The 20,137-nt window shown below is 39.8% G+C and overlaps 1 protein-coding gene across 1 annotated transcript in view; it reads right to left on the minus strand.

The window, feature by feature from the left end:
- Positions 1 to 1,568: 1,568 nt before the first annotated feature.
- KDM3B (lysine demethylase 3B) overlaps positions 1,569 to 20,137 on the minus strand; it is a 56,532-nt gene continuing 37,963 nt past the window's right edge. The window contains exons 16-24 of the mRNA XM_057412416.1: positions 18,679 to 18,945; positions 12,524 to 12,695; positions 9,361 to 9,451; positions 9,143 to 9,273; positions 6,004 to 6,123; positions 5,372 to 5,511; positions 4,849 to 5,025; positions 4,102 to 4,236; positions 1,569 to 2,917 (exon numbers count right to left, since the gene is read on the minus strand). Of these exons, the coding sequence (XP_057268399.1) occupies positions 2,837 to 2,917; positions 4,102 to 4,236; positions 4,849 to 5,025; positions 5,372 to 5,511; positions 6,004 to 6,123; positions 9,143 to 9,273; positions 9,361 to 9,451; positions 12,524 to 12,695; positions 18,679 to 18,945 (1,314 nt within the window). The 3' untranslated portion in view covers positions 1,569 to 2,836. The remainder of the gene's footprint in view (positions 2,918 to 4,101; positions 4,237 to 4,848; positions 5,026 to 5,371; positions 5,512 to 6,003; positions 6,124 to 9,142; positions 9,274 to 9,360; positions 9,452 to 12,523; positions 12,696 to 18,678; positions 18,946 to 20,137) is intronic.

The raw sequence follows: 20,137 nt of genomic DNA on the forward strand, positions 1-20,137 counted from the left end.
TACCAGTAACCAGAATCGGTAAATGCACTGTTCACTGGTGCTTCACTCACGCACTGTGTAGTCTCACTGCTTTTCCACCAAAGCAATGCTTACAAGATGAATGATAAGCCACTAGCACGTGTCATACAGCTCAACCAATACCTCAACTGTAGAAGCTTAGAGAACTAACAAAGGGCTGCCAGAAATGAGGAAGGAGGGAGACACTGTATGTACATAGGAGCAATAACTTTAAAGAGTATCTGTGCCTGGTAACTTCCTTCTTATTTGTATTGCAGGTAAATTCAACTTACTGCTTCACATCTAACTCCTCTGCTCCAATTCTGACTTCACATCCTCAGGTTCTACAAGAGGCTGTCTTGGAATCTTTCAGAGAAATGGATCACAGCCTTTGATGTATTAAGTACCTATTTTTTCTCATGTTTACATTGCCTGGTTCAGTTGCCTCAGCATAGTTTACAAACAGACGAGAGATATAAGTGTTGTAAAATTAACCCTGGCAGACTACCCTTGCAGACTACATTGTTACATTTTTAATCAATATCAAAAAAAGTTGTGGTACTCTGTCTCCCAATGCATACAATCCAGATAAAGAATGAAAGTTTTAAAATGTAAGGTACAAGAACTTGTTTGCCAGATCAGTTTACAGATTCTTCCTGTCCTCATCTGGTCTAAAATCTGGATTGCTACAAATTTCTTTAGTTTCTAATTTTTGTGCAAATCATTCCTCTGATTTTGGATGAATATTGCTTTAGGTTAATTCTATTCCGACTAATGAAAGAGGAAATTCAAGGGACAGAAACAATGTTTGATATGCTCAAACCAAAGGTTCAGCATGAGATGCAGAACTCAGTGTAGATCACTCCACTGGAAGTTACTGAAGCTATTGCATTATGCATAGCCAGGTCTTTTGTCTTTTTTGTCTTTACCAAATTCTAATTCCTGATATATATACACACACAAATAATCTCAGCTGTAATTTACCATTCAGAATGGGTTGTATGCACAGAGCACAACAGAACTGCACAAGAAATGCTTGTGAAGTGAAGTTGAATGGTTCATGGGTCTGGGATAACCCTTTCCATGTGTAGCAGCCTGAATTAGCCTGTATTCACAGGACAGCTGCAAGGGTATGAAAGCAGCAAAAGTCTGGGTGTGAACTACCTGCACCCAGTAACCAACCTGAGAAGCTGACAGCATGCCACATCAGTGACCAGAACTGCTGCTGCCATCACAACTCCAAGGTCAGAAACCAGGGAACCTTTACGACCCCATCTGTATCTCCAGTAGAGAGGGCAGCTCTGAACCCCAGCCTGTTAGGAAGACAGTGAGAGGTGGGGAGCACAGCACAAGAGATGACAAGATAGATCCTCCACCCAAACTACCTCAGAGAACCAAACTTCACAGGTACCTTGGTATGCTCTCAGCATATATGTGGGCCACAAGGTGTAGAACACTCAAGCCTTCTGGTCAGACACAGGGCAAGAAGTTAACAGGCAGCTGACACTAGCAGAGGCTGACACAAACTCAAAGCAGGACGATGAGGGTACAAGTCTGAAAGAAACTGCTCAGGTTGTTACAGTAAATGACTTTATTTTTTAAAAAATGAAATAACCGTGAACATATTAACAGGCCTGCGGGTGGCACTACAGTACAGCTGGATATAAGGTAGATACATTTCTCCGTGTACCCGGACAATGAAATCCGTTGCATCAATGCTGACATTAGTAAATTCTGAATACAGTTCTATCAAGCAGGAACATTTTACTTAAAATAGTTCTGGACAAAGTTGACACTGAAAGTTAACTTCTCCTTCACTTTGGAAAGGATAGATGTTTTCAGTTAGCATTGGTATTGGGTGAACTATTGCCTGCAGTCACCAGTGCAGGGAGAGATGTACAACATCTCCACATGAGAACAGAGTTTATACTCCTTCTTACTTCTCATTCTGAGGAAGCAAAGTGGCATAGGGAGAGGGGGGAAGATGGGTGAGGAATATGGGCAAGGGAGGTGGGGTGTCGATTTCTATCCGCTTTCCTTTGGCTGGTTTTGTGCTATTTTGGACTGCTTTCTAAAAATCAGTTCTTGATTTTATTGTAAGGAAGACTAAATGTAACGCGCCTTTCCTTAAAAATCCAGGAACAGTGTGGTACTTTAAAAATACTAAAAATATCTACTTTCATGAAATATTAACTGTTTCACTACAAACCTAGTTTTTCACTAAATACACAATTCTCTTATTTCTGGAGTCTCATGGGGAAAAAAAAAAAGTGGGTTCTCCCTTTATTTCTGCACCTCTACAGTGTACAGAGAAACGGCTACAAGAAGGGGAGTGCAGAGAATAATTTTATTCTTTTCCTTGGCCTGTATCTCACATGGGAAGATTGCTTAAATTTCTGCAGTTGGGCTACTGTTGGTCACACTCCTTCAGCAGTTATCAACTAAGTCTGCAGTAGGACAACCCACCTCCAGCACATTTCTTCTAACTTTGTGGAGTCTAACTAGGCATGAGGAAAAAAAACCATCCACACTCTTTATACCATTTCTAACCATAATATGCACCAAGTGGTTTCCATGTTCTTCCAATTTGCAAAAGGCCACAGGAAAGGGACATGGCACCTTTCACTAGAATCTGGAATTCTGCATGTAATAGTGCAACCTTCCATTAGACCTTGAGTGTTGAGGCAGCGTAGAAAACGGTGCCTGAAGAGTGTGTGTAATTCTGACCACACCAGCTCTCGGTGAGAAGCCCCTGCACCTGCAGAGGCAGTCATGTGCAGTCCCTGTATGTACTGTGAGCAAAAGGCTTAGTTCACAGGGCATTTGGAATTAGAAATTCCTATGATCTAGCTAGCTTGGATTCATGAGCTTTCAGTGTGCCAACAGCATCTTTCACTGCATGGTAGATAATGTTCTTCACCTGTAACAGGAAAGAAAAAAAAAATCCATATCTACAGAGTAACAAGGAGAGACTCATATATCCACAATCAACTTGGACAGCTGAATCCGTAGGAGTTAGGAAGAATATGCAAAGTATATACTATCACTGCTTCAGGATATTAACAGCACAAATTTAGCTGTCACAGAAAGCAAGTATTTTACACAACTGCACTGATATTAACAAATCATTTTCTGATTATTCAGCAACATACATTTACTCACATGATTTCCAAGTCTCTCTTTTATGAGAGCAAGGAGGAAGTACACTATGAAGTCACACATAAGAGTTTATTTTGAAAAGTCCTTGTGATCCAAATCACTCAGATTCACATGACTCAAACCCCAAAGGAGCAAGAAAACAATATGTTTTAACCCTATAAATTAAAATGATGCAACAAATCATTCCGTTGTCTTTGCATGAAGGCTAGAAATGTTTGTAATTTGTGCATCTTTCAGAAAGACAAGGTGAAAAATCTCTAGTACTCCCAGCAATCTAATTCTACTAATTCTTCAGAAGCATACACAGGCAAAACGCAAAAATGTCTGCCCTGGTCTTCTCTCTGTACAGCTTACCGTCTTATACACAATGTACTGCTTCAGTGCATAATATGTTCTGTGCATAATTATTTAAGCAGTCACACTTCTTCGAACCAAAACACATATAGTTTTCCCATTTGGGAATCAGAATCAGTAATGTTTGAAGAGACCTTCCTTTATGATCATCGAATTCAACCATAAACCTCACACTGCCAAGTCCACCACTAAACCATATCCATAATTTAAATAATCAAACCTTTGCTTTCAGAGCAGTTTTTCTTTAGGCAATAGAGAGACAAATACCAGGTCAAATAAACATCTCTCTTCAAAATAAGCACACTTCTCGGTCATTCAGGATCTGCCATTTAAAGACTTGTTCATGCTGACACATGTGTTAGTCCAACAGGGGGAAATGTTCTCTGGAAATCCAAAAGCTTTACTCGTTTTTGTTTATGTAACGCTGTAGACATTGATGCATTTATTAGTTTTTAATACTTATTAAATGAGAACCTCCAAAGTTACAGAAAGTTGCTACTTTTTCTTATATCACTAGCCACATGTTTCTAGTACTGAACAAAGCTGGCAGAACACAGGAGATATTTAGTGACACTGTCATAAAATTGTTACCTGCAGTTTATCCTCATGGTTTGTATGAGTATTAGACAGGTGCCTGAACTCCTGGGTCAGACGGAAGCAGTGCTTCACATGTTCTGGAGATACAAAATCTTCTGCCACTTTAATGCAGCTGTACAAATTATGGACCTAAAAAAATATCCAGATCACATGATCGATACATCACGATTGAATGAACCATAAAAACCCCTCCTTCCCTCCCCCCCCCCCCCCCCCCCCCCCCCCCCAAGCCAAACCAAATCCCAAACCCTACTACCACTTAGATTCTTCCACATTTACTTGTCAGAAACAAGAACTGAAGCCTATCTGATCTCACACAGAACTGTGTTGAATAGTAAAACCAGAACAAAATACATGACATCTCTCACATGGTCCCTATTCTCCCACATACACCAATATTCCCTAAAACAAGTTCTCTGCTGTTCTCCACATTTTTTGGAATTCTGTTCCCTTGGCTGAAGTTTCACTACACAGAAATGTTTTACCACCATTCACCCTACTTTGTTTTCTTGTGGTTTTTTTTTTATTCCATCACAATACTGTACACATTACTCAGGTATCTAAAGAATTTTTACTAATATAATTACTGAAATCCAATTAAAATAGTTCCTGTAAGAACTGCATACATAGAAAAAGGAACCTAAGTCAGCTGTATTGTCTAACAGTTCTTTTTAAGTCACAGGTCTGCTATGCCTCAAATTAAATTCTATTCGTCAAATGTCCTAAAGCTGGCATACTGACCTGATGGGGAGCACCTGCAGGAATGAATACAGCGTCTCCAAGGAACTGCACTATTGCCCAGCCCTGTACACCATACTCATCATAGAGTCGCTTGCGTAAGGTCTGGTCCAAGTACCAACTTTGGTCATGAATGGGGTCATGATCTGGGGGGTTTTCTTGGCCTTGTTCTTCTCCGACCTAGGGCCAAGATATGGGGTGGGGGTGGGAGGGAAACCATGACAGAGCACCTTGACATTGCTGGCTCACAAAAAGCTCTGTACCAAAAAACATAACAAACAAACTATTTCAAGATAGGACACTACTTTCCTTAAGTTCATTTGCGTCTTAACTAGCAACATGTGCATTAGTATGAAGATTCTAGACCAGGCTGAGAACTTGGGAATGTAGTAACTATTAATGTCCTCAAAGACAGCATTAGAATATCTATGCATTTGACATTGATAGCAATTTGTATTATTCAGCTGTTGTAAGCAAGCTAGTCAAGGGATCCTGTCAGCTCAAGCCTCCTCTGTAATTGACATACCTTCCGGAGAAGCTCCCGTATCTTTTCAGCATCCTTGGCAGCATAGATATGCCACAATGCCCCGGGTTTCTCTCTTCCTTCATGGATTCGCTGCTTTGTTACATCATCAGCATCTCCCTCATCAATTGTTTTCAGAACCTCTGAAAGAGGAATCCACATTAAAGAGATATGATTACAAAGCTTCTGATTTCTGACATACAGAAGAGGAAAGAATATTTTGAGCCACTAAATCCAGTCACAATGCCACTGCAACTGCTGCATCATACAGTGCCCTTTCTAAGCATATCAAGCTTTTTCTTAACAAAATTCAGGAAATGTATCAATTCATAGCTAATCAAAAAGCTTATTCATGAATTCAAACTGAACTAACTGCAGCTATTCAAATAAAAGAGTCTTCCTCCTTTCTTCAGGGAGATACCTAATTTCTAGCAAAATTCTGCTGTGTCCAGAGTTGGAAACCAATGAAGCATTACTGCACCTTTAAATATGTGCTGCAGTCATAGCAAAATGCCTTGTATATTTGTATTCTACATCATAGATATGACAAACTTAAACGATAAAAGGTACAGTCTGCTTTCTCTCACACACAACTAATTTTTAACAGACAGAAAACAGCTTTCCTCAAACATTACCATCATCATGGGTCCCTTCCCCAATGGGAATCCCAACGTACACCATGACATTAACAGCATCAGACACATCCAAGTGCAGGTTTGTGGTACCAACTCGTCTGTCTTCTGCAGTAATTAAGCCTATAACAGAGTGTAAAATAAAATCAAATTCTATTTAAGCTCTTACAGAAATATAACCTGGCTTTAAGATCTTTCTAGAATGCTAACTTTAGACAGCAGTAAGAGCAGAAACCAATGTCAAAGGGCACCTAAAATAGTTATATTCATGTCATGTGTGGCTTAAGTAAAAAGTTTACTGATAACTAGTACTTTAATTTTGCAGGAAACAGAAGTAGCAAATGTAGCTCACCCAAGCCATGAGAAAAGCATTTGCAAAACAAAGCCTGAACTTGTACTTTACCATTTTGTCTCTCTGAGGGTCATTTATACAGTCTGCAGTAGTGACTCATAGCTTTCATAACACAAAGTTAGTAGGCATTCTTTGGCACCACTTTGCTTTGCTTGGAAGTACAAGAGAAACCCCAATTGCTTTAAGTGGCATTAGCATCATACTGCATGCAGCAAGTCACTAGAGTGCTGTAAGTATAAACCTCCAGCAGGTTATTTTCTCATACTCAGCTATAAAATCCATAGGATCAGTTGAATTTACAGCACTTACTGTCCAATTCATCATTAACAATTCAGATGGAAACTATGGAAAAACAGCTGCAGACTCTCAAATGCTTGTACCTTTATACATTGAATGATTTTACACCTCTCAAGTGGTTATAAACAACCAAGAAAGATTTCAAATGTTTACAGCTTAATTCTTTCACTTTCTCATCTGACCCTTTAATAGCTCTCTCTTTTTACTTTACCATCTCCTCTAGCATGTAACATGGGGAAAAAAATTAAAATAGAAAAAAAATCTTCGTATCAACACATAAGAATGTGATTATGACCAGAAGACTTCTGGTTATGTTTTAAGATCTCCATTGTATTTACCTCTTTCCTATTTAAAATACAAGCTTCTGGGGACAGGAACTCAACTTACTATACAGTACCCACCACAACCAACCAGAAACAGTAGCTAATTTAGCCAGTCTGTTTAAACATGAACTTTAAGAAAGCACAACTGAAATGCAAACATGGATAAACATAATATATGGGTAGAAAAAACAGGCCAGACAAATTCACACAAGTAATGACCCTTATAACCTCCCAGTCAAAAATATGCTTTGCCAGATGCAGCAGGATATAATTAAAGAAGTGTCATTCCTTAATTATTTGCTAGTGGTGTAAGTCACACAGAGTATGCTGGGAAATACAAATACAACATCAGTGATAGGTCTTATGTTAAATAGTTTATGTATTTATATATAAAGATTGATCAGTATTTAAGGGTCCTTTACACACAAAGCCTGTTGAAGGGAACAAGAGTTCTTCACTGTTTATTTCTGTAAACAGTCCTTTTGTTTAGGTAACTGAATACCACTTTAAGAACCAAGCTTCAGCCACAATTTTTGTATCTTATTGCCTGAAAACGCTAAGCACATGAAAGACACTACCTCACTATTGAGAGCTTTTTTCCATCCCATACTCAGAAAACAAAGCTATAATTACAACCAAAATACATTTAATACGCTAGAAAAGTTACTCTTATTCAACACAGACAGAATTGCTGGTTTTATGTCTAGGTCCACCCTTTATTTTCTCTGTAAAGCAGCTAAGAGCAAAATGATACAAAAAACTGTTTTTGAAGACAGACCTCGCTAAGTGTTTCTTTTAACTTGAAAGTAAACAAAGTGTAATACTTTTTCTCTTTGGACCAAGACCTATACATCTAAGAAGGATGAAGCAGTGAAGAGTTACATTCTGTGCAAAAAAAAAAAAAAAACCAAACAAAAAAAAACAACAAAATGCAACTACTCCTTCCACTGCCAGCAACTAGCAAAACACAGCCAAGTTAGCCATGACTGATACCTTGCGCCTTGCAACACTCCTGTATATTCTTCAATTACATTATAAGCCACTTGGTGTACAGCCTTCTCACTCAACTTAAACGTCAAGTAATACATAAACCAAAACATCAAACACTGTTACATAGTGAATAAGCAAAATCTGCCTAAATTCACAACCGCCTATTTTTTTAACTTTTATTTGTGATGTCATACTGCTAAACACCCCCAAAATAACTCCACAAACGCTTCCTCAGAACTGCAAAAGCTTTAAAGAGCTGAGGCGAGCTGTTAGTGTAGATATATCAATAATTGGAATGCAAAACCTTACAAAACCCTGCAACCCTGCCTCATCAATATTTTAAGAGTACTGTGGGAGTTACATTAGGGTAAGTTTGCTACCACATAACTGCCTTGCAAGATGGCTACAACTCTTTATCATTTGATATTTTTCAGTATATACAAAGAGCAACTACTTTAAATTTTATCTTACCCCAAAGTTGCAAAAGTATGTTCTTCCAAATCAATCTCCTGGAACTTTAACAATAATTTCTTTTAAAAGTCTCCAAAACCTGCTTTTGACTGTGACCTCAAAGACCATACATTCAGAACTGAAGTAATTCAAGTTGATATTAATTGTTAATATATCCTCTACACTCTGCTACATTAACAATCAGTTGAAAGTTTAATGCTTCACAGCCACATGCAGGGTATGTGTTCAGACAAAAGTTTCCTCCATTTGTATGCCATTTACCTACTATTTAATTATAGTCTTAAGACAAGACTATCCAACTCAGGTAGCTGAACACGGGGAGAGTTTTTCTTGCATGCTGTGGTCTGAGTTGTTAGACATGGATTAAAAAAATTACAGCCCTGGTCAGAAACATGAACACACAGACTGAAGTGCCCAGAAGCCAGCTAATTTTCATCTTATGTGTATCAATTTATGTCAAAATATATTAGTTTCTCCTTAAACCCTGTAGTTTACAAACTTACCATATGCACATCTATTGGAAACCACAAGGCAAAAAAGGGCACATCTGACAGAGAGGACTAGCACAGCAATCTATCACAGGACCAATTAAAAAAAAAATAATGACAGCATGCTCTAGAATAAGCACCAAGTTCTGATTAATGCCACAGCCTTGTACATGCGCTAAGAGACACAAAAAATGAACATCTACAGAACTATTCTCACATACCATAAGCATTGTACATTTTGGGACCCAAGTCAGGACGGACAAAGTAGCTTGGTAGCCTAGAAGCCAAATTAAGTCTGCCATCCCTCTTGGTATATTCAGGAAGGGGAAGGTTTTCCATCAAGTCCTCAAACCTAGAAAGCAAAAAGAGAACATAGGCATGTTTTCCTCCTACATTGCCTACAGCAGCTCTGCAGGTATTGATACTAATGTTTTCTTACCTTGTAGGCATCATATCTCTGAAGTCCTCCCCTGGAGGCCAGTCCTTTAACTTTAGTACCATTGGTTGACCATCCTCTGACCGTAGCCGTTCTGCAAGAAACAAATTAAGATTTCTTCATGTAGTATCTTTTTACCAAGCCCATTGCCTTGTTTAAGCCCTAAGTCTACTGTACCAACACCTCTCACATTGCAGCAAAATCAATCTTGATTTTTCTTTGGGCTTCCAAACATTATGATAGTACGATTGAACAACAGTTTAACAATGTTATATATATTAGTAGCTACAGTAAAAATTTAACAGATCTTGCACAGCTTCTAAGTTTTAGAATAGGTTTTATTCAGCTTTGAAAACAAGCCTTTCCAACACATTGTACCTTACTACTTTTACCAAACTCTAAAGGAGTTTTATCTTTCATTTCAAGAGGAGTGGCACTTCCGTAAAATTAGTTACTGTTTCATGCTCTGAAATCAACCGTAATCTCAGTATAAAGCAAGAAACTACAGTACGCTACACTCAAAAAAGCTACACTGTGGGCAGCTAATGAGAAAGACAGCCTTTAGTTTTTTCAATTCTTTTTTGCTGGAGGCACTCAAATTAGCACTCAAACATTTATTCTTCACTTCAAGAGTAGAACGTGAGTCCTGACTGGTCACAGAGAAAGCTAGTAGCACAGAAAGATGAGATTACATATGCAACAGTGGATGTACGATACGACAGCACTGAGCACATCAACTGCTGGTTTGCCTCAGATGTTAATAATGGCTAAGAGAGTGTATGTGGAATTGGTACGTGGAACAGCCTAGAAAGCTCAGCATAACATTCTGAGAGAAACAAAGTTCACTCTTTACCACATTCTTCACAACTCTACATGAAGCCATCAGTTGGAAAATGGGGTGTACTGACTGCAGTCTGACACCTTCAATCCCCCCTTCCTCAGAAAGTAATATCTTTCATTAATTACTACTTTACCAAGGATTGTCAGCCAAACAAAAAGCAACTGATCTTACCTAGACCTAGCAGAGCTGCTCACAGCACAAAAAGAGAAAGCATATCTAAGAAACTAGGACTTGGAGACCTGTGACCCACATCTGTGTTATACATCAACAGGCTACAAAAGACAGCCTTAGTCTGCAATATATTATTTTATTGAACTTAAAAGGAATTAAGAACTGCAGATATGCAAACCAAACTGATTGATTTAAACAAAACAAATTTTGATGAGCTATGGATTTTAGATAGAATTTAGACTTGAATTTAAAGCTGTTTCAGAACTTCCTGTAGTCAAGATTTTGAACTCATTAAGGATCTTTGTTCCAAACATGGAGAAGAAACTTGAAGGAAGGTTATTCAGAAAAGACAGAGTAAAAAGCTACATGGAAGAAAACAAACGGATCTGACAAATCACACAAAATCAAAGTCCAGAAAACATCTCATTAGCAAAGAAAAGCAGGTCTAAGGCTCAAAACAAAAACACCTGCTAGAAGTCCACTTAGAACCCAAAGATATTGAAAGTAAACAGCACAAGATTAAAACTAAAATATTATATAGAATAATTAAGGGATTATCTCCATACCACCTCCAAATTCAGTGGCTGTTCTACACCTGTTCAATAACTTAATGTGAGTGTGTGGGAACCAGTCACATATTTGAGAAATCTCAAACTCATGTAAATGCAGAGAAGTCAGCGTCATTATATAACAGAAAAAGTTTTCATATAAATTAAGTTTGTGAAATTTCCGGACTAGTAGCAGATAATGCTCCTCAAAACTGAGGACAGCACATGGCTGAAAAACACTAAATAAAAAGTATTTAAAAGAAACCAGCGAAAGTGATCAGGTTTCCAATCTAGATCACTAACACTTCTCATATGAAGTATGGAAATAATATTGTCTAAATGAAACACAGCAACTAATTTTGTTGCAAGGAGCATCACCTGTCTGGAGACAAACAACAAATAACATTTCTCAAATACATACAAATTTACTATTTTCATGAATGACCTTAGCACAACAGTAAAGAGTTTGTGAATTTTCACAATTACCATTAACACACAGAAAGACCAGCCCGATAGCTCCTTCTAGGCCATTTATTTCTCAGCAATAATGGAAACAGTATGAAATTTAACAGTACAAAAAGTAAGACTCTGGACTTGGAATCACATGAAAACACGTCAAAGTTGAGAGCTCCTTTATTGAAAAATTACTAGGGAAGGGAATATTCTTGTTCTACAAACCTATCACTTCGTTTGCTATGAACAAACATTCTCTCAAGTCACCTGCTATGCGCTATGTGCACAAGCAATAAATACAGAACACTTTATTCACAACACTAAAATCAGCAACATTGCAATGAACCATTACAACTCTAACATCTGTAAATACAAACCCACTCTGATGCAGGTATATACAATCTAAAATAGAGAACTCCTTTTCAGAACCTCTTTAATCTGAACAGTTATATCCCCAGGAATTTTAACTGGTTAGCTTCCACATCCATACTTGACAGAAGGTTTTCTTGAAGAACTGCTCAAGCATTAAGTAATGTGTTATCACATGAGATACACATACAGCATTGCTATTTATAGTACATATACACTTGTGTTTGTACTCATACATGATCTACTGCAAAATAATATTCAATGTCAAGTTTACTTAGTTGATGAATTCCACCAAGTCTGAGTTTTATCACCAAAAGCTTCAGTCTGTTTTAGGTCTGCAGGTTCCCTTTAGTTTTACAATAAAAGTTGAGGCTGGAAGGAGTAAGGGTAGTCAAATTATTATCTAAGTAATGGTACCTGGTGACTAATTTCACAAAGTAAAAAAAAAAAAAAAAAAAACCCAACAAAAAAACCCCACCAAAATAAAAAGTAGTTTCCCATTAAGTTGATCATCTTTTGACACATGAAAGTACCAAACACCAACACACTATAGTAGAGATGTAGTTTTCTTGGGCAGCCCTGCCCTAATCTTCACCAATAAAGTATCATCTAGAGCGTGCTACACCTAAGGAGCAATTGCTTCTTTGGATGACACTAATAGATATTTGGATTTTGTTGTTATTTTTTATTTTCTAAGAAAATAGGTGGAAAAGGAGGAGTGGAAAAGGAGCTGGTAGTAAGACAGACTACTCAGTTAAACTAGTCAGTCATAGGTATTACTTACTAGGTATTATCTCAAAGCCATCCCAGAAGTCACGCACTTTCACGTCTGAAATTATGGCACAGTTCCTGCAGTTCACCAAATCTACATCTTGATCTCCAAATTCCAGGCTGAAAGCTTCTGGTTTCCAAAGCTCTGACTTCAACTTCTTATGGACACCAGATACCAGCACGGGCTGAGAATACAAAGATGAATGCTTACTCCACCATAACCAAATTTCTTACACATGCAGCCACACTTTAAGAGCTGAGACTCCTGGCTACCATCATACAGAAGACGCCAGAAATCTATTTCCATCTATATTTGGATTTTGTGCAACAAACAAATAACCAGAGTCAAAGCAAACTGCAGCTCTAGGCCATGTGCAGTTGCCTTAGAAGGGGTACTGTATTAGACTTACAAGCTTTAAGGCAAGCGTATTGGGTCTACACAGCAAGGTGCTGGCAGCAGAAGTGGGCTTTGTGAGATGAGGCTGGGAGCTCCTCATGGCTGGACATAGATGGTTTCACCTGGCTCCAACAGCCCCATTGCTGGCCAAAGCTCAGCCCATAACTGACACTGATAGCACTGCTGTGATAATAGGAAAGCGTAAAAAATGCTCTGCAGCTACTGGGGGAAGGAACTGAAACAACCCTGCAGACACCCAGGTCACTGAAGGAGGAGAGGAAGGGGCAGCCTGTGGAGGAGACCATTGGGAAAGCAGGCTGCCCCACTGCAGCCTGTGGAGGATCATGGTGGAGCAGATAGCCACTGCAGTCCATGGAGGACCTCACACTGCAGCAGAAGGAGATGCCCCCAAGCAAGCTGCTGCCCACGGACAGCCCACACTGGAGCAGGCTTCTGGTAGGAGCTGCAGCCCTTAAGAGAGAAGCCCATGCAGGAGCAAGTTTTCTGGCAGAAACTGGGCCCCATTAGGGACCCACACTGGAACAGTCTGCTCCTGAAAGACTGCAGCCCATAGAGAGGATTGATGCTTGAGCAGTTCATGAAGGATGATGGAAGGACTCCACACTGTAGCAGGGTAAAAGTATGAGGAGGAAGGAGCAGCAGAGGGGAAGTGATCACAAGCCCATTACTGTTCATCCTCCCAGTGCCGCTCTGAGGGGGAGAGTGGGTAGAAGAGTCAGGGACGAAAGAAGATGTGGCTGGGGTAGGGCACTTTTAGCTTTGTCTTTGCTCCCCACCATCCTACTGTATTTTAAATTGGCAATAAATTAAATTATTTTCTCACAAGTTGAATCTGTTTTGCCTGTGACAGCAATCACTAAGTGATCCCCCTGTCCTCATCTCAACACACAAATGTTTCCACCTCATTTTCTCCCCCTGTCCTGTTGAGAAGGGAAAAGAGAGAGAGCAGCTGGGCAGGGATCTAGCAGCCAGCACAATCCACCTGTGTAAGTACACTGGGTGTCGAGTCCTGCTACCTCTCCTTTTTATGCACAAATGCAACTACCACTAGAAACAGCATTTGTAGAAAAGCCTTCTCATGTGAAATTTTCTCACTCTGATAGGACTTTTTCAAACAATTTCACTCTTTCTTTATGTATAATCATGGATCATCATTAATTCCCTAGGACAAAGCCAAGTAGCAAAAAAGTGGCTGTTTACTCAGCAAACAGCATTTTAAGATGTTTAGGCTAACCAAGTATATCTATATTACACACCACGATTTGAGTGGCCTCTCCCCCCTAATGCTCAAGGCATTTGCTAAACTAACAATACTATGAAAAGGTATACCAGACAATCTTCCCAACACTTGCCAAGACCTTGGTCAGTTCCTGTCACCCTGCAATCTCTAGAGAGTTACAAGACTTGAGAGAAAAGGAAGAGTATGAACTTGCACATGGACTATGCCATGTAAAGAATTCTAAGGTTAGGAACTGCTACTTATGTTCAAATGTTAATGCAAGCTGTGCCCTATGCATTAACAATGACCTGAAGGTGTATCTTGGCTTCATTTATATGAATAGCTCAGTACAACCGTGAGCACAGATGCCCCTAGACATTCTAGTAGTATCAGCAAATTAGGCAAAGATTACCTACAGAGCTATAGATGAATAACTTGAAAGTTGTGCTGTTTAAAAACACTGCAGTAACTATCCACTGCTTCATCTGGATTGCCCAATGGCCTTTAACAGGACTACTACCCATTTTAGTCTCTAAGCGAGGACAAACTACTCATTCAAAAATGAATGGAGGAAAACCCGCAACTTTGGGGATAACAGAAATAGCCTTGGTTTTCAAATGCAACACAACATAGCCCTTAAATTCTAAAAGGCAGCAATGAAAGCTCACCTCCAGAAGAGTGAGATTTAAGAGGACAAGAAGGGGTTGTTACTGTAGTCCTGTCAATTTCAGGTGAAAAAAGGCAGAAAGCTTCCACAGAACCACAGAAACATTTAAGTTGGAAGAGAACACCCACACACTAGTGTTTTCTTTGTGTTTATGTTGAACTTCCCAGGTTTTAGTTTGTGCCAGTTGCCTCTTGTAGTCTGGCAAGGGATATGTACAGGCTGTTCAGGAATGATAGTTCAGGTATGACAGGCCAGGAAGGCAAGGAGGGAGCACTGCCATTTATGTGAGGGAGCAGCTGGAATGCAAGACATGTCATGCAAGTGTCAGTCGGCACTGCTCCCTCTTTCTCATTTCCTCTCATCAGGTATTTATACGCATTGATATGATTTCCTCCCCACACTCTCCTGAGACTTCTCTTCTCCAGGTTGAACATTCTCCCAGCCTCTCTTCATATGAAAGATGCTCCAGACCCTTAATCATCTTTGTGGCCCTTCGCTGGACTTTCTCCATTAAGTCCTTGTCTTTCTTAGACAGAACTGGACACATTACTCCAGGTGTGGCATCCCACAGTGTCAAGTAGGCAGGGGAGGAAGGATCACTTCCCCTGACATAGTGACAATGTTCTTCCTAATACTGCTGCCCTTCTTGTTCTTAGCTCATGGCCACCTCCTACATCTGCTCCTACAGCTTCATGCGTTCCATCTGCTCTCTCACATAAACAGCAGTGCTTCCTCCTCATTGTCCCAGCCTGTCATACCTGAACCATCCTTCTTGAAAAACCTCTATGTATCTCTTGCCAGACTACAGTTGCACAAGCCACCCCACTTCTCAATCATATTGGCGAGACCGTGGCTGTGCAAATGTACACTAATTCCTCCTGTTCCTTGTACTGCATGCATTAGTGTGCAGGCACTTCAGAAAGACACCTAGTCATGCTGATTTCCAAGAAACATGAAAAGACCTTTCCTCATAATGCTGTGATGTACACACAGTTCCTTACTTATTGTGCATATGCTTGAGGCGGAGATCTTTCATCCCTGTTTTCTTGAGTATGAGATATCTCACATTCACGCTGCTTGCTTGTCAACCCAATCAACTAATTACTGTCTCAATCACTGGTCATACTCTCTCTGTTATTGTTCCTGACTTACAGCTCTCCTAATCATGCTGGACAGCCTGTTGGCTAAAATACCCATCTCCTCCATGCAGGCCTCAACCCCCAAAGAGGTTCCAAAAATCCCTGTTGTTGAAACTATGTGCACAAACAATGGTTGGCATGCAGGACTGGCCAACCCCTTCTACCTACTCACTGCCAGGATTAAGAAAACCACCTGGGATCCATGACCATTTCTTCCAGAGCCATACAGTCACTCTGGATACTATTCAGGTACTGGTCTGGTACTATCGTTCATGCCAATATGGAACAGCAGCAGAGGATAAACATCTGAGGGACAGACAAGCTTTGGCAGTCCTTCCACTATGTCCCATGGTAAGGCCCTGAGAAGCAGCAAACCTCCTCAAGATCACAAAGCAAGACACACTGATCCCAAGTTTAAATATATTCCTTGATCCCAGCAGGAACTGTAACATTCAGGCAATGGAAAGGTTTTAATCATATTCTACAAAAACCTAGGATCATGGATGAGGAATAAAATAACAGTACCTTTCACAGGAGGGACAGAAACTGCTGCCAGGTAGACATTAAGGCTAACAGATAAATTATTCTTCAGTCCAAGAAAATAATGACAAATTTTGATCCCCCCCTGTATTTACTCAACCCATTGAACATAAGGGAAAAAAAAAAAAAAAAAAACAGCAAAACCCAAACTACTTAACCTAGTAGGACCTTTCCAGCTATTAAGCAGAGAATTTCTCATGGAAGAAAGTGTTCTCTCTAAGTGAGAACACAGCTAAGGTTGCAAGACTTGGTTGGCAGACATTTCTTGCCATATCTGCTCTCAGACTACAGGGAGAAAATAGTCTGCTGCTATACAAGGGGTCCTCTGAATGATAATGTCATCCAAAAGCATCAATAGCATATCTTGGGGTGAAGCCTAAAATAGAGGGCCAAAACAGTACATGAGCATGACAGTTGTAGCCAGAGACTCCAAGTGTGCAACAGCTTGGAAGGCAATGCACACTGCAAGCTACACATCTGACAGTAGATTCGTAATCTCATCTCTGGACTCCACAAGTAGCCTCTCAGGATTCTTTAATGGACAAGAATCCCAAAGCCACGTGCAGCAACTTGCACACAGTGATTAACCAGCCTCATTTGCAGAGAAACAGATAAGCATGTCATTTTTAAGTATGACCAAGAGATTTACGATCCTCCTCAGAGACATGACTATTTGCCGACAGAGAAGGTAGAGAAAATTATCAGAGTATGCTGAAAAGAAACTAAGGAGCTCTTTGCTAAGTCAGGCAGATGACTTACACGACAGCACCGCAAAAGAATGACTTGAAAACCTTTATAAACCAAAAATATGCAACTGGGTTTTTTAAAAAGAAGGGGTGGAAGGGGAAGCCAGGAGAGAGGGGAAAAAAAATAAAAAAATAAAAAAAAAAAAGAAGAGAAGAGACCTTTATGCACTGCAAAAATCTTAGGTCACCACTGCATCAGGGGAAAATAGCAATGCCAGCACTGAGCTAAGTTTTTCAACTTAGTGTTGAGAATCAAGGGTGTGCTGCACAGTAGCCTCTTCCACCTATTAGGAGCTGGCTAGGGCAGTCAGATAAAGAAACCATTAATTCTGTGGTTGATGGTGCCACAGTTCTTTCTGCAGTTCTTATGGCTACATGCTACTTATGCTTGTGCCCAGGGGACCCAAAGAACGCACAGTTCCACAGGACATGCTAAACTTAATTGAGAAGTAATTTGCTTCTGGCAGGAATGGACTGAGTGCCAAAACAGAACCATGCAGCCTGATCAGTTCTTCCACCACAGCTCAGCAGTCCACAACCACAAATAACTACATGTGATCACCAAGAACATTAGCATAACAACAGAAGAGCCAACAAAGAACTTGCTCCAGCAAACAGGATGTTAACTGTTTAGCACCAACGATCTCAATTTAGTGAAGGTAATGGCATCAGAGGTAGCCACAGAAGCAAGTGCCAAGAACAGAGTTTGACTGAATGGACATCATATTCTATTAGAGATATGGCTGAGATTCAGCTTGTCTGACCAGACCTTTCAGGAGAAACCTAAACTGTAGCACTACATACTGAAATCTGAAAAAGTGACGATGCTGGCAGAAGGTCTAAGGTCCAGTCTCTTGACCGAAAGCCTAACCAGCTGATGACTCCTCAGACAATCCAGAGGAGTGCTCAATACATGAAATGCTGAGTTCAAAATAATACTTGGGTTCACACAGACTGTAGGCTCAGGATGAGACACGGCATCAAGCACACTCAAAATTTCAGCAGAAATTACTATGTATAGCACTTTTATTCTTGTACATGCTGCAGCTAGAAGCTGTACCTTCCCCTCAGGCTATAAAGCATCAAGTATGGGGTAGATACTAGGATCATACAGGAAAGCATAGTGGATTTGCTACTGGGCTGTAATAGAGCAGGTTCAGCACAAACCATATCAGAAACAAAAAGGCTGTCACAGTAAACACCCTCATACTGGCAAGCTGAGAAAAACTCACTGGGCAAGAGCACACGGGCTCCAGTCAGTAAAGCATGGAGTGGACAGGGCTGCTGACTCCTATTTACAGTGCTGCAGTCAAAATCTTCATCATATTCACTCAAGAGCAAGTAGCCAAAGTTTGAATGGAGTTGTCAATAACTAAGGTACAGGTTAAAATTTATAACAGGGTATTTATAAGCAGTAAGAGTTGGATGCCATCACCCACCTGGCCTTGTTTCCAGCACTCCCTGAAGATCTTCCAGTTGTTTTTGTTGCTAGGATCATGAAGGCAAAGGAGTCTACCATCACACAGCCAAGAGTGGGAAGTGTGTGGATCCAGCACATTTAAGCCCATTACCATTTCCTTCACCTCTCTCTGTGTGTCAGCTAAATTACTAGCTCGTTTTGCAGCATCAGATGTCTTCTTATTTTCCACCACAGAAGCAATGATATGGTCTAAGAAGTTAGGCAGGCTGGCTTTACCTTTGGCCCCCTAGAAGGTGTAAATTGAGAGGTAAGTTTAGTCTTAAAACAGTATTGCATGCTGACACATATCTGCTGTCATTCAGATTTTAGTCATGGACATCTTGCTATCAAAAAAACATCTAACAGTAATCAAATCAGCTCGGATATAGGAATGTAAGAACTGAAACAGCTATGGCCCTACTTTGTAACAGTAAAACTTAAAACAACCTGCTACAGGGTGCCTAGAAAAAATATTAAGGGAACAATCATGGAATTGAAAACTTAAGTTCTAAGAAAGTGAATTCAACTCTGGCACAGGTAAGTTGCTGCATATGCAAACATTAAATAACCACTGACAGAGAGGAGAAAGTGCTTCCTCTATGTGCAATGTTAACAGAAACATTTGTAGACAGCCTCTCTTATTCTGGCATACATGCTCCTCAAAGAACATTTAAAACTCCTCAAGGGACGTTTAAAATTCAGAAGAGGTTAATGACACAATCTTAAATTGTGTTCTTAACTTAAAAAAAAGTAGAAGACTCATGCCTTATAGCAAGATACTTAAGACACTAAATATACTTCATATATTGAACAGAAGATAAACACTAACATGATCATTATTCACAAGACATCTATGGGAGGGGTAAGGGTGTGATAGATTTCTGGCAGCAAAGAGCTTCTTACTTTAGCCAAAAAAAACCAAACACCCCTCAAAAAACAAACCAACCAACAAAAAAAAAATGAACAAAATAACACCAAAAAAACCACACCCAAAAACCCAAACCAAACAAACCCCCATACCCCAAACCAAACCCACACATAAAAAAACCCACAAAAACAACAGGGGCTGGAAGCTGAGTGAACGGAAATAGTGAAGAACTAATACTGGAACAATTTTGCCATCTTCTTTAAAAATAAAGATCAATAGGCAGAAAATTAACCATATGCAGAACTATGAATTTAAACATAACACTATTCATAACTGAAGATATTCATTCCAGGCCAGAAGGAAGACACACAGATCATTTGGTGTAACTGTCTGCTGACATCAGGTTAAGTTACCTGGGTGAACCCAAACCTAACATCTCAAAGAAGGAGATTACGTCACTTCTCTGGGTAGTCTATTCCAATATTTGAATGTAAAGTGAGAATTTTTTCTTATATCCAGATAGAATTTCCCCTGAAACAACCTGTGTCTACAGCCTCCTGCCTTGTTACCA

Source organism: Pezoporus wallicus, unplaced genomic scaffold (assembly GCF_028554395.1).
Source record: "Pezoporus wallicus isolate ANWC-B61680 ecotype Strahan unplaced genomic scaffold, APGP_CSIRO_Pwel_v1 contig_7842, whole genome shotgun sequence".
Taxonomy (NCBI): domain Eukaryota; kingdom Metazoa; phylum Chordata; class Aves; order Psittaciformes; family Psittacidae; genus Pezoporus; species Pezoporus wallicus.